The 15,438-nt window shown below is 41.8% G+C and overlaps 1 protein-coding gene across 3 annotated transcripts; it reads left to right on the forward strand.

Annotated features, from left to right (window-relative positions):
* Positions 1-543: 543 nt before the first annotated feature.
* LOC121295750 (mitochondrial Rho GTPase 1-like) lies at positions 544-14,774 on the forward strand. Of its 3 annotated transcripts, none has more exons than XM_041220755.1 (20): positions 544-938; positions 2,191-2,249; positions 2,996-3,077; positions 3,226-3,269; positions 3,361-3,414; positions 3,637-3,689; positions 4,122-4,230; positions 4,396-4,497; positions 4,904-5,002; positions 5,502-5,610; positions 6,153-6,273; positions 6,504-6,588; positions 6,764-6,909; positions 7,279-7,379; positions 7,759-7,889; positions 8,189-8,272; positions 8,386-8,508; positions 8,651-8,853; positions 10,094-10,216; positions 14,441-14,774. In XM_041220755.1, the coding sequence occupies exons 1-20, from the start codon at positions 902-904 to the stop codon at positions 14,556-14,558; spliced, it is 1,983 nt and encodes a 660-aa protein (XP_041076689.1). In that variant the 5' UTR covers positions 544-901; the 3' UTR covers positions 14,559-14,774. The 3 variants fall into 3 exon arrangements, with proteins under 3 accessions (XP_041076689.1, XP_041076690.1, XP_041076691.1); XM_041220756.1 differs by having other exon boundaries at positions 5,505-5,610; XM_041220757.1 differs by lacking the exon at positions 10,094-10,216.
* Positions 14,775-15,438: the final 664 nt, after the last annotated feature.

The raw sequence follows: 15,438 nt of genomic DNA on the forward strand, positions 1-15,438 counted from the left end.
AAAGGTAATCTGAGCAGCTTGCTACACTGAATTGTAATACCTGAGGAATTTTATTTTATTACAGCACGGGGATTCCCCCTAGATTGCATCATACACTTTGGCATGCGATTGACATAATCCACGGGGGCTCCCAGATACTGTAAAATGTTCAAATAATTCAAGTTGTGGCTTGTCTTGGCAGCTGTAGCTGCAGGTGGCTGATAAAATGTGCCCTTCACCTCAGCTGTGATCGATAGATACTGACCTGTCATATTGAGAGTCTTCAGGCCTGGACAGCAATAGCATTGGACAATTAATTATAAAAGCCATAATCACCGGAGAAAAGGGATAAGGATAATTCTTAATTGTGAAAATATATTAGTACTGAAGTACATTTTTACACTTTCATGAAGTGTAATAATAATAATAATAATAATAATAATAACTCATTAAACAGTCTAATCATATATTAACACATGTTAAACACCCTGGATTTGTGTCGCTAGGACACGATGTATGTAACCTGTCGCTTTGCGTGTGTGCGCCATTCGCTTTTTGTCCCTACACCGGTGCCGTAGTCGTGTGGCGGCGGAGGTCAGTGGAAGGAGGTGTGCGTTGGAGGGGTATCTACCGTACAATGTCATTAAAAATCATTTAAAAACTCTGCTCTTGGTGAAAATGTCGACAGGACCTGTTGGTAGCTTACACTGCAATAAAGCAGGCTCCGTCCAAAGTGCTTGAGAGGCGAGCGGTGCAGCCCCGGAAGCGGCCCCGAAGCCGCCCGTCCGTTTTGTCCTCCACGCTGCTTGAAGCGGGCTGGTTTCACAATGCTGCAGTGAAACACGCCGACGACAAGGACCGAGCCACTGCACCTCCGCGCCAGGACTGCTGTACCGGACTGGAACCACAGCACCCCCAAACCATGCGGAAAGACGTGAGGATACTGCTCGTAGGGGAACGTGAGTTGGCTATTTCGGGGTCCTGCTTTAACTCCTCCTGCAAGCCGCTGCATACAAGTTACATGCACAGTGTGTGTGTTTCACTTTTCAGCGCACAAACACATGTTTCATATTTGAATGTTGACCTGTGCTTTGCGTACTAATGGTTTCCTCGCGTAAACTTGTAAAAAGCGTTGTATGACGATCGTCATAACACAATTACGTAACACAGCACTATATTTCTATTAATGTTTTCTAGTCTGTTTTTTTTTTTTTTGTTCTAGTGCTATTTTATTAGGCTCGCTGACTGACAGTTATGCGACTAGTGTAGTAAGTAGCATTTAGAGAAAACATGACTCGCTCTTGAGAGTATATAATGGAGACTGCATTAAGACAATACCGAGCCGATGGGGAATCACACACTGGAGTGATGGTATGTAGTTCTCACTGCTTGTGTGAGTTGCATTGTAGGCTGTGTGTGTTGCTCATCTGGTTTTGACAGTACGGTATTTGCGAGGCTGAAGCAGGCAGCACAAGCTGCAGGATCATTACATAAACACACAGGGAGGATCCTGTTTAATGGAAAGTGTAAGCGTCCTTGCGCCGCTCCAGACTGATATGTGATAGTGAGATTTATTACTTGGATTATCAAGGATATGCGCAGTTCTTTCTGAAGCTGTAGGCAGCAGTGATTATTGACAGACATGTTAACTTTGAGCACGGTTTATATGTTCTTAACTTTACACGGTTTATGTTGATAAAACTTGCTTCACGCCTTTTGTCACTGTGCTACTGCTATGGTAACAAACATGTTTTGACATGTGACTGACATTATTGTCACGTGTATTCTGCTCAGGCTGAAACAAAGTGCTTTTTTCACCTAGTCAGGTTTTCCAGGCTGGCATATTTTGTTGTGTTTTGGAACATTAAGTTTGACACATGTGATGGTCATTGTGTCCAATACACTATGTACACTTTTTTAAAATGTTTTATTTTTTACCTGTTCAGTGTTGCAAAGACAATGCTATTGTAGCCAGTTGTAATACAATGTACCTTAGCATTAAAATAGCCAGTTGTAATACAGTGTACCTTAGCATTAAAATAGCTAGTTGTAATACAGTGTACCTTGGCATTATAATTAGACCCGGAGAGGGCTGTGGGCTCATTGTCACACCAGAACAGTACGTTTTTGGATTCACGATGAAGGTCTTCGATTGTGTATTTGATTTGAGCTCCGTATTTACATCAATGATTTTCCGCTTGTGTTTTACAGCCAGAGTTGGGAAAACCTCCTTGATTATGTCACTGGTCAGCGAGGAGTTCCCAGACGAGGTAAGTGTGTATCCCATGACAGGTCTGATAATATATGTAAAGGGGCAGCAGCAGCAATGTGATTCTGCAAACCTAAACTGCACACTGTCCATGCAGGGAGTGGGTGCTCACACTGGGCCAGGCCACCTACTGGGATTGTGGTTTTGTAATGTAGACACCTGTGTCTGCTTGGAACTCGGCTGAGACCACCAGAACTCGTTTAACATGGACCCCAGACAACACAAGCCGTCGTGGGCTGCAGAGTTATTCATATTACAAATATGAACTTGCATTATAGGGATGGAATAAGGCTGTGGTTGCTGGGCATTTGGTTCTAGTTTTCATAGTGAGCTTTGTTAGGCACACCCAAGCTGTTCCTCTTCATGGTTTCTCCCATTTAACTCGGGTGTGACTAATTCGGCTCTTATGGAACAAGGATTGGCTCCACCTGCTATGCAAAGTGAGTCATCCTATTTCCAACACAGCGTTGTGAAACCAGTCTCTGTTTGTAGCTACAAGTGGAGATTGAAAAAAATTCATGAAAATGCTAATTTTAAAGAAACGATGTTGACGTGTACGGTAGCAGACAGGAGCTGATATGAAAAAGAGTTAAAAATGGCAAGATGCTTGTGTGTTGGATTATAGATTCATTACTCATTTAGCCTTACCCTGACCATGTATCGTTATTTGTGCTTGTTATCAGAATGTGGTAGGCACAATTCTAAATGGTAGATAGCTTAAGTTAAGCACATCTGTATTTATTTAAGGTCCCTCCTCGGGCTGAAGAGATCACAATCCCTGCTGATGTCACCCCAGAAAGGGTCCCTACTCATATAGTTGACTATTCAGGTAACAGATCATTTGTCATGTATTGTCACATTACTATCAGATTGCGCCACCTTGACTGTTTAGATGCTTCATCTGCATAGAATGAGGATCGCCAGCATATAAGCCTTGTATTGTAAAACATGGCTTTTCTCTCCTTCCTTTTTTATAGAAGCAGAACAAACAGACGAACAGCTTTATCAGGAAATATCAAAGGTGACTTTTACACACACTAGTTACGATTTTAAACCCTTACTGCACTTTCTTGCAACTGTGATTAACTAATATCTTTCCTTTTCTCTTTTAGGCCAATGTTATTTGCATAGTGTATGCAGTCAACAATAAAACTTCCATTGAGAAGGTATGTTTATACTGGCAAAGCTCATTTGCTTATTAAACTTTATGCAAACGTGCAGGCCACATTGCGTTAAGATAGTAGGCTACAAGTATGCATTCTTTGCAGTTTCTGAAAGATAATACAAAGTCTTCCCTTTTAAATGTATGTTTGATTTCTGGGTTTAGTTTCACAGTGCGAGGAACAGTTTTACTGTGCAAAGATTAAAACCCAGTTTCCTTCTTCCAGGTCACTAGTCAGTGGATTCCTCTAATCAATGATAGAACAGACAAGGATAGCAGGTACTGAAGAATGTGCTGTAATCATCTTTTGCTCATTTTTATAGTAGTACAGAAGTAATATCAAACGATAGTTTTAAAAGGTTTTTACTTATTTAAGAAGGTCACGCATCTGGTGGAGTTGCTTGTTAAAAGTTAGCTGTAAAGCACTCGACTTGCCTACCTTTTCCTGAGCCTCATACTTAACAAGGTAATAGCAAGCGAGTGTCAAGGGTAGTGGGTGAGACAGTCCAGTGTGTGTCTGTGAATCATGCTGCCTTGAACCCATACAGTACCTAGCCATAACTACACCACTACGTGTTGCCTGCAAAGATTAGAAATATCAGTATGAAGGTGATATTGCAGCAATGTTTAATGCATCTTCTGCTGTGGCTGATTTTTTTTTTTTTTTTTAAACTTGTATTGCTGTTCGTTTTATGGTTTGTTGTGAAACAGAGTGCCTCTGATACTGGTTGGAAACAAATCGGACCTGGTGGAGCACAGCAGCATGGAAACCATCCTTCCCATTATGAACCAGTACACTGAGATCGAGACTTGTGTTGAGGTGTGTTAGTGTATGATTTATTATTTAAAACGAACGCAGCAGAAACAAAATGTAGATTTATACCTAAAGAGCTTTTACACGATTCATAAATAATAACTTTATTGACAAGGTAGGGATGATTCGCAACAGTCATTTACAGCTGTTTCATGTTTTATCTGTGCCTAGTGTTCAGCAAAGAACTTGAAGAACATCTCTGAGCTGTTCTATTACGCACAGAAGGCTGTTCTACATCCCACGGGCCCCCTGTACTGCCCCGAGGAAAAAGAGGTAGGCTCGTCTTGGTGTGTTTCCTTGCAGAAACGCAGAAGCCCTTTTGTTAATCTCTGGGAGGAAATTGGGCTCTCGGTGGTTAATTGAACCCATGCTAAAGCCTGGTTAGGTCCCTGGTGCAGGGCCTCCCTTTGTCGTGGGAGTAGCCCTCTCTTGTTTTGTAGCCCTCTTGTTTGGTAGCTGTGTTTTTGTGTCAGTGCTTTATTTTGATTGTTTTGTTTGAAGATGCAGCACCGCTCGGAGTAATATCATTGCTGGCATCTCGGTGGTGCCGCGTGATGTATTGCACTGGAGATTTTATAAATAAATAAATAAAACCTGGACTCCTGCATGATGTTGCAAAGTCATTTATCCCCCATCTGTGCAGCCCCCCCTGGTTCACACTGTCTAATGCTTCTTTCAGATGAAGCCTGCTTGCATTAAAGCCCTGACACGCATCTTCAAGATTACAGACCAGGACAACGATGGGATTCTTAACGATGCCGAACTCAACTTCTTTCAGGTTAGCGGCAGACTTGTATGGGAGGCTTTCATGTGAAATGCTTCCACAGGCTGGCTGAATTCGTACCTTGGCATGAGAAACAGCCTTATAAAAGAGTACTGTTGCGAAAGCATAGCAAAGTGTAATTAAGTTGTGGTTAAGGATATTGATAAACATGGCAAACCAGGGTAAACTATATTAAATGCATAATATAACCATGCGAAAACTGCACAAATACTTTGGTAAACTTTTACAAGGGTAAAGGATTAGTTGATTTTCTAGAACTCTGAAATAAAGATAAATGATCCAAAACTTTTATAGTACACTTTTATAGTACACTTTTATAGTACACTTTTATAGTACACTTTTATAGTACACTTTTATAGTTACTTTAAGAAAGAACAGTAACTTAGTGGGCATTGATTCTGGTTATCGATCTTCCTGTTCTTCTCCATTACGCCTGGCAGCAGGTTTGTCCTACTCTTGTTCTCATCGCCATGTGTTTCTCAATGTGTTTCAGAAGACATGCTTTAACACCCCCCTGGCTCCTCAGGCCTTGGAGGATGTGAAGAACGTGGTCCGGAAGAACGTGAGTGACGGGGTGTTTGATAATGGACTGACACTGAAAGGTAAGCGCTGATTCGGGTGCTTCTGTGTGATTTGGACGGACGCCGGATTGTCAGGTTATGGCATTCGGGAGTTCTAGTGCTGTGTTTGCATCTGGCACTGGGGCTTCATCAAAGCGACTTGAAATCAGTCCTGTTTGTTTCCATTGGCAGCAGCCTGAATACAGCCCAATTTGAATTGAGACCCTGTCAGACCCAGTTAGTATAGTGGACTGGCGGAATTCGGTGAAATCGGTTTCGCCAACTTGCCCTGGTGGAGGAAGATTTACCTAAACAGCGAATGCAAAGAACACTAGAGACAGTTGCTTTTTTTTTTAACATGTAGGCAGAAAGGAGGGCTTTGAGTTTAATTTACAGATGCCAATTATACATCTTTGACCTGTGTAACTTAGGGTTGCTGATTAGATTGTTTACAGCAGCTGGAGACTAGATTTCAGAGTTTTCCGTATGCTTGGCATAGTACTGTTGTGGTCTGTACTTGAATGTGTGTGTTTAAATTGATGCAAAGCTTCATTGTGAGTTCCTCTCCGTGGCTGTGTGTGCAGGCTTCCTGTTTCTCCACACGCTGTTTATCCAGCGAGGGCGGCATGAGACCACGTGGACAGTGCTGCGTCGATTCGGATACGGTGATGATCTGGAGCTCACTCAGGACTACCTGTTCCCTCTGTGAGTATCTCCAGAAAGCAGCAGCTCACCTAGTTTACCAGTGCATAGCGACGGGGTGCACAGCGGTAGGGGGTGCACAGTGCGGACTGGTTAGGTGATTATTCTGGGCGATTTATCGAAGTAACAAGGATGCATTGCAAGACTGCTTTCCTATTTACGATAGTTGTGCTTGGTTTTTAGGGCAGAATGCAAACCTTTTAAAAAATAATCTCATGTTTCATTTGTTGCAGGTTAAAAATCCCACCAGATTGTACAACGGAATTAAACCACAATGCATATCTCTTCCTTCAGAGTGTTTTTGACAAACACGATTTGGTAAGTTTGTTTAATAATGGATTTTAAAATAAAATAAAGCACAGCCATATTTTATTTGTTTTGTTCAGTAAAAGCAGCTGAATTACAAATATTACTGATGTCATTTATCTATTAAAATAAAAAATGATTTATTTTCAAGCTTATGTAGAGGTCTTTGTGTGTGGTGTTCCTTTAGGACAGGGACTGTGGTTTGTCCCCCGATGAGCTGAAGGATCTATTCAAAGTCTTCCCCTACATGCCCTGGGGTCCAGATGTCCATAACACAGTCTGCACCAATGACAGAGGCTGGATCACCTACCAGGGATACCTGTCTCAGTGGACGTGAGTACCTGTTTACTCAGGGAAAGAGTTCACCTACCTGTACCCTGAACAGTTAACTACATGACCCTGATGAAATATATAATGTATAAAAAATCACTATCCGAATCTCAGAATCCAGACATCCAAGTGGCATGGAATTGGCCAGGTCAAGAGATCTAACCCACAAGACCACGCATGCAATGTTCTGTGCAAATCCACTGTAAAGTGCCTACTGAACCCTAAGTATCGTTATTTTTTTTTAATCCGGTCACCCCTGCCAGAGATGCCAAAGGAACTGTTTACCTCTATTGATTTATCACAGCAGGGCTTATCTGCCCTGAAGGGGCTTCCCACACTGACAGGCGTCTCTGTTTGTTTTTGCTTCTTTAGGTTAACAACGTATCTAGATGTGCAGCGCTGCCTGGAGTACATGGGCTACCTGGGGTACTCCATTATATCAGAGCAGGAGTCGCAGGCTGCGTCTGTTACTGGTGAGACTGGTTTCAACGTGAGGGACTGGCATCATAACCTGCCAGCTTTGCAAAAGATGCATCAAGCAGCACACAATACTACTTAACTCTTTCCTGCATGAAACCTTAAATAGCTTTAGAAAAAATGGTTTGGGCACATCATTAATACATTTTTGGCATCCTCAAATATCATGCATTTGCATCTTCCATATGTCCCCATATAAAGAAGAGGGTTTTTTTTTTTTTTTTTTTAAATTCATCCCCGTATGAAGGTGCTACTGTGTAGGGTTTAAAAGCAGCTCGTTACCTGCTTGTCCTGCCTCTGCTGGCCCATGTGCAGCTGTTCCTGCTACGCATCTCTCAGGGTAATTGTGACTGTGTATCTGCTCTGTACCTGCAGTGACGAGAGACAAGAAGATTGACCTCCAGAAGAAGCAGACTCAGAGGAACGTTTTCAGTTGTAACGTCATCGGGATGAAAGGCTGTGGGAAGAGTGCCTTCCTTCAAGCCTTCTTGGGGCGCAACCTGATGGTAAGAAACACTGGCGCTCGTCTTCCGCTTGCGTGGGATTCAGCGTTCCCTTTACCCAAGCGCTCTGCTGTAACCTTAACACCCGCCTGCGTGAATCAGGATTGGACTGACCCCTGTTAAACACGTTTTAACACGGATAGGATTTCTGCAAGTTCAGTAGAGGCTGCATCTTCAGACAGCTTACTGAAAGTAGGGTCACCTGGGCTAACCCTGGCAATGCCTGAATGAATGGCAATAACCTCCACTTTTGTAGAAAGGCACTGTAATAAACAGGTGGTTCTGTTTATCTTTGCTTGCAGAGACAGAGGCAGATCAGAGAGGATCACAAATCCTTCTACGCAATCAGCACCACTTATGTGTACGGCCAGGAGAAATACTTACTGGTGAGTTCAGAGAATAAGGAAGTAAGTGGAGATCCTGGTATTGTTGTACCTACAAAACAAAAAAACACAGCTGTGTATAATTAGTTCAGTCTCTCTCTCCCCCCCCCTTGCAGTTACATGAACTGCTCACAGATTCAGAATTTCTCTCTGATCCCGAGATTGCCTGCGATGTCGTCTGTTTGGTGTACGACTCCAGCAACCCCAGTTCATTTGAATTTTGTGCAAGGATATTCAAGGTACAGCTTATATTTGTGTGTTTTATTAAATAGATAAATATTGAGTGTGTTGTCGCTGAATCTGTCGTCACGTGCATGTTGTCAGTAAGGCACGGTTCCTCAGCCAGCTGCAGGTCACTGATCCTGGCATGTTCCTACACAGCAACACTTCATGGACAGCAAGACTCCGTGCATGATCGTCGCTGCCAAGTCCGATCTGCACGAGGTGAAGCAGGACTGCAGCCTCTCCCCCTTGGACTTCTGCAGGAAACACAAAATGCCTCCTCCGCAGCCCTTCACCTGCAACACTATGGATGTCCCAAGCAAAGACATCTACATCAAACTGACCACCATGGCCATGTACCCGTAAGTGCCGGAGCAGCTCAGCCCCGGGCTGCACATCCAGCATGCCGTACCCATCCAGACCCAACCGCTACCCCCACCCCTGCCTTGGGATATTTTTTAAATGTTATTATTTATTTATTTTTCAATAGAAGAAAGACATTTTACAACAGTAATATTTTATCTGGGGAGTCTTGTAATAAAAGTAATTACCTGTTCAGTTTCCACACTATTAACTTGGCAAGTAATCCATTATATTTATATAATAATAATAATAATAATAATAATAATAATAATAATAATAATAGTTCAGAACTGTTTAGACAGCAGAATTGATTCTAGATCTCGTTGCTATATCTGAATTATAGCATTCTTGAAAAATGTTATACATGCGCAATGTTTAGCTTTTGGATAAACACCAAAATAGTTTCAGGTGTTGGAAGCTGACAGCAAGTCGGCTTGACAGTGTTTCAGAACTGTCTTCAATAAGAACAACTCCACCCCCAGCCAGATGAAATGTCTTTCCTTCTGTTTCCTGCGCCTTGTCTGTTTGTCCTGGTTGAAACTGTTTGCATGGAGACTAGCTAACTTGGAGACAGGAAAACAGCAAAGCGTTCGCTGTATGACAGCTGGCAGTCATCTTAGAAAGACAGAGCTGGTAATAGGAGTAGGTTAGTTGAATGAAACGAAAAGGAGAAACTGTTGCATTTTTACGTTATTTATATTTTGTTAAACCTTGTCAGGTTTTGCATTGATTAGCAATAGGGATATTAGCAATTAGTATCCATATAGTCAAGTGCCTCTATCACCTTTGATGTCTCAGTTAAGTGTGTTTAGTTAGCAGTAGTTCAATGCTGTGTTTATTTTTTTTATTTTTTTTTTGTATAGCAGCTTCTCAGAGAAATTCCTTCTATAGTTTTTATATATATTTTCACCTAGGGCTGTGCATTTACTTTGTAGGCAAAATTTACATTGGGACACAAACAATTGAACCTTTATGCATCTTGCTAGAGTTTGTGTATGTTGTGTGTGTGAATATATACACACACGCACAGTCACTTTAGCAGTTGTAATGTGTACAGTCAGATCTGATCAGTACAGCCCTATGAAAGTGATTGCCGTGCTGGCAGCTTCTTCCTCTTGTTCCCTTGTGTTCTTCATCTTGTGTATTCTCTGCTCGTGCTGCACAGCGCTAGTGTGCCGAGCGAGAGCCCTGCTCCTGTGGGTAAGCTCTCACCTCCTCCTCTTCTGTGTGTCTCCGCAGCCACGCCAGCCTACGCTGCATGTGCACCTGCAACAGGTGCACCTTCTGCATCTGTCACAACTTCCTCAACTCAGACTTGATGCATTCTGTAAAGACCAAACTCTACACTGCCGTTCTCAACAGGTCTTTAAAACTTTATTTCATGAGATTCCAAGTGTGCCGGGAGGATGGGGCTGGCTTTTATATTATACCTGGAAGCATTTTACTTGTGCTTACCATAGTGCAACCCGGAAGCTTTGTGATACGCATCGTGTTGATTTTCCCAAGACATGCTTGGCACAAACCCTTGCAATAAGACTTAGTCTCCTGAATTCAGAGAACGCATGCATTTATTTAATGAAGTTTCTAAATCTGTACAAATGTGTAAAGAAAACTTCTTACCCAAGTTGATCTTTCAACTTTGATCAAACATCATTCAGACGTATAAACCAGGTTCAAAACCTGGATTATATACAGTATTGTCAGGACAATTGCTGTGCCACAAAGCAGTTATAAATGGGTGCCCCCTTATCACTTTGCATCATTCACACGTGTTTTTTTTTTGTTTTTGTATATAAAGGTGCAACACCACAGAGTTGCAAATGGGAGTCTTTGCTGTTAGAACTCCACCTAGCAGGGTGGCTACAATGAGAGCTGTCAGAGCTGTGTATAGACTGTGTGTAGCATCCACACAATTCAAATTGGGAGTGCCTGTAAATGTATACCAGTTTTTCCAGTTAGCTGCGACAGGAAGCCAGAGTAAAACTACTTTGTGGCATTACAAATTAAGTCTTTTGTAACCCTGCTAATGTTGATGTGAATGTATTGGTACGATGCGGTCTTTGGCTTGAACTGTCCAGAACCGTTTCACGAAAATCTCTTCAGTGCTTTTAAGGATCTTCTTTCAGAGCCTCTTGTGTTGAATCCCTCGTTATTCTTTCATGCTCTGTAATGTGTTTTTTTTTTTTTTTTTTTTTTTTATTCTAATTTTGTTATTTTCCATAGGTGTTCATTTTCATCTGTTTGGCTGGCACTTCATCTTATTAACTCATTTTGACTGTTTTCCTTCTAACTGTGTGTGTGTGTGTGTCCCAATTTTTCAATGTGCATTCTAATTTTAAAGGTATTTTTTTCTTTCTTGCGTAGTAGAAGTTTTCTTTGCAATGCAACAGCTGTTTGTTTGTATTTATTTTATTATCATATCATTTTCAAGCAGCATTTCACCTTGAACTGCGTGGGAGTTAGTTTATAAAGCTTTATAAAGTTTCAAACTCTGCAGTGTTAAAATAACGGGGGAGGGTGTGAGATTGATTAGAGAGACACCCATGTGAACTGCGCTGTTTCCACAGGGAGATTTCAGAGGCACGTGATTGAGTGGAAGGAATTAAAACAGTAGCCAGGATGCGGAGGCTGCCAGCTTGTAGGGTTCAAAGGGTTAATGTTTATTTTAGGAAAGTGCCACAAGTGTTTTAAGCAAGCGTTTTTTTTTTCTGTGCAGCCTCTTAGAAATAAAAACCTACACACATTTGAACTAGAAGGGTTTCTTTTTTTGTGTTTTTATATATCTTATGATTTGCCCCCTTTTTTTTTTTTTTTGAGGCGTTCTAGGCAGATTTTAGGAGTAAAATACTATAAAGGGCCAGGGCCGGGAGATATGAGCTCCTTGACTTGATTTAACCCTTTGTGTTGCCTTTCTGCTGTATTGGTCAAGCGGGTCAGATTGTACATGTTCCTTAAGCTGCTCTTTGTGAGCACCTTGCCAATCAATGGTCCAAGTGACAGAAGACCTTTTAACTCTTGGGTCATGTCGGAAAGGCAAAGTGAGATCTAAGGTGACCTGAAATTCTCCTTGGGTGCCCCATTTAAGATTATAAAATCCCAATTTGGTCATCCCTGCAACACGAAAGAGAATATGGAATAGAAACAGGGATGGAAATAAGACTCCCATTCCACAGCAGTTTGTCCATTCCTGGTTTTACTATGAGTTCAGTAAGGCACACCTGAGCTTGTCACTTATACACTGTGGTTATGCTCTTAATAATACCTGGAATGGATGGAACCGCTATGCAGCAGGAGTCTGCTTCCATTTCTGTAGAAATGTGTATGTCTTAAAAAGAAATACTGCGTTTTCAGCTCACTCCCAGTGCAAAAATGTTTGTGATGCATAACAACACCTTCAGAATAGGTCACTGGTTTTGTTTTTTTTAAAAGCCTACTAAAAACATAAATAAAAGCATTGTCACTGTAGCTAATCATGCTGTAGGCCCATCTCTAGGAATAAGAATATGACTGATTTGTGATTCTGAAGATTGTCATATGCATTCTTGTTCTGTATTTCTCAGAGGATCTATTCATTGCATGTGCTTTCATAATCTTGAGTTCCATGTTGTTTTATCTTCATACCGTTAACATTTCCCCTTATTCCCTAAATGAATATTTTTCCACTCCACTAAATCAATATTCCCGCCCTCATGCTGTCTATGCACTGCTCAAACCCCTTGCCCTGTACTATAGAGTCTAGAGTACCTGTACATTGCTATTAAATAACTATGTCATTATGGTTCTCGGATGTGGGCTGACATTATGTGAGTTGACTCCGTTCCTTAAGAGATCTCCCAGGTGTTTAGTATATTCTCTTATGCTTTGAAGAGGAACTGAACATGCACTTTTCACCGTTTGTTCAGGCCTGAGTTGCATTCTTGCTAAGCTGTCATACTGTTCACTAATTTGGTAGTTTAACTGAGCATGCTCTTACTGTGAACTCCTCTACTGTAGACACTGCAGGGTTATAACAAGCATTGCTGCTGCCCAGGGCTCCTGTGCACAGTGTGTGCATTCATGCTAGAGCTGCCAGTGTTCATGTGTTTGCTTGTTGTCAGCATTGTGAGCTTCCTCTTTTTTTATTTCCATCCTGTGTTTTGCTTTTCTTTCTGTGATATTGTTTCAATGTCAGCCACAGTATCAGTTTAGTAAACTTTGTTAACTACACAAACAAAAGTTTAATACGTTTGCTGTTTTAATATGCTAGACTTTCTTATCTACAATGCATTCTTTTTATGTTTGCAAAAAAAAGTACCGAATGATCGTTTTCTTTTATTACTGCTTTTACAGAATTCCTTGTTGATTTTTATGCAAGTAGTCTATGGGACATTGTTTTAAACTGACCCAGAACTGTACTGTAATAGTTCAGCTTCAAAACGTGTAACTCCACTTTGTCATAGTCCTTTACCAGTTAACAATGCTGTACACACTGTTTACAAAAAAAGGCAATTCATAACTGATACTGTTAAAATCATTCGGTTAGCTCAGTGAGTATACTTGCCAGGTGTCTTGTGGAAATGGATTTTAGTGCTGCACGAAACGGTTATTTGGATGAGCTCTCCACAGGTGAGGGTCATTGGTGTTGACTGGGCCAATGTTTCATTCCAAGTGAAATGAGTGAAGAAACAGCTGTTTGGGTTTGTGATGGTCGCTGCTTTTCTTAGGCTACCTACACACACAGGCTAAATGCGGTTGTGAGTTCACATTTTGCTCTAAATACAGTTTGTGTACACACATAGTTCGGTTCCAAAGGGCAGCGACAACCGCACTAGTTAATCCTTTTCAAGTATCGAGTGTGGTTGTTAATTCAGTTTGGTTAATGTGCACTAACTGTGTGTGTGTGTGTGTGAGTAAATTACAACCACACTAACACAACCACAGTAGGTGCTCAGTGGACTGCCACACAAGCAATGATGTCATCATCTCAACAAACTCCTGGCTCGTGTAGGTTTTTTATCCAGTCATTGGGATGCCCCTGGAGTCGTTCCCACCAGCCTTCAGGTTGGAAGATTGCCCACACTGTGCTGCTTATCGTTTAATTAGAAAAAGCGAAACGCCTTCTCCGCTGGCTTTGCGAAAATGAGCTTAGCTGAGCTTGACGGCCATGTTATCGGCCCGAGTTCAGCGGTTTGTTTAAGCAGGCAGTGCCCTCACTTCAGTAATGAAAGGTGTGTGCGCAACACACAAGCGCAGTGAGTGCTGTTTGTAAATACGGTTGTCAAGCCAACTGCAGTGTGCATAGCTTTAGACTGGAGGAGAACAGTGATCCACACAAACCCAGGCAGCTTGTTCTCCACTTTCACTCTGAATGACAATGACCCTCGCCTGTGGAGAGCTTGATGCGAATAATCACTTCGTGCAGCACTACAGCATATCTTGCATACAGCCATTTGGGTTAAAAAATTTTATTTTTGACCTTATTCTGAAAATCTAGCTGCCAAGCCTACCCAGTCTGCTCTTTATGCCTACGTGCTTGGAAATGTCCTTGGCTTGTGTTGTGGCAGTTCTAACCACAAGTCTTGTGTCCCACCATTCCTTTCCCCTCAGACACGTGATGCAGGCAGATCTGAAGCGCTCCACTTTCTGGCTGCGGGCCAGTGTGGGAGCCACCATGTTCGCTGTCCTGGGATTCGCCATGTACAGAGCGCTTTTGAAGCAGCGGTGATCCTAAAGGAAAGCAGGCAACAACACCACCATCGCAAAGCAACTCAAACTTTTATAGATGGATATATATATATACATGCAAACATAAGAGTGCTTCGAAGTCTGCAAATATCAATTATTTTAATTATTATTATTATTATTATTATTATTATTAATAATATTACTGTTTATTTAAATATGCAACTGTATGACTTTCTCCACAACATGTTGTTTTGTTTGTGACTTTGCTCAAACATGAAACGACTATAGTAACTGTGCTTCTACGTCAAATACATATTTCTTTCCTTCTGCCCCCCCCCCCCCCCCCCCCCCCCCCCCCCCCCCCCCCCCCCCCTGTAACCATATTTGTCGGACGTTACAAAAATTTTACTTTTGCACATAAGCACAGTATTAGGCAGTTTAAATAGGTGTGGTCGGGCGTCGCAGTGCAATGGTCTACAGGACTGCCGATGCTCCAAATCTCAGAGGGACGATGTAGATAATGTACATATGCATACGTGCGTGTGAAAAGACCTGCAAACTAACAGTTGCAGAGGTCACATTCTGAGCTGCTGCCGTGGTAGAATTGACTCGTCAAAGTTATAAGCATTTTTATGTTGAAGTCAGAACTGTTTTGTGTCGCACCAGCATCGAATGTATTATTGTGATTATTATTTATTTAGGTTTGTCTTTTAGTTTTTACAGCATGCTCGGTATGCAGATATCAAGGAGTTTTTAACCCTTTGAGTTTATCTTTCGAACAACACACTGTCAGAAGTCACGTTGGAAGTTCACTGGACTCTGAGGTCGTGTATACATCTATGCTCATGTATACGCAATAAAGGAGTTCCCATTTTGAATTATATAACTTCATTTTGACAGTAATCCAGGAGGGAAAGGGA

This window comes from Polyodon spathula, chromosome 20, assembly GCF_017654505.1.
Source record: "Polyodon spathula isolate WHYD16114869_AA chromosome 20, ASM1765450v1, whole genome shotgun sequence".
In the NCBI taxonomy this organism is placed as follows: domain Eukaryota; kingdom Metazoa; phylum Chordata; class Actinopteri; order Acipenseriformes; family Polyodontidae; genus Polyodon; species Polyodon spathula.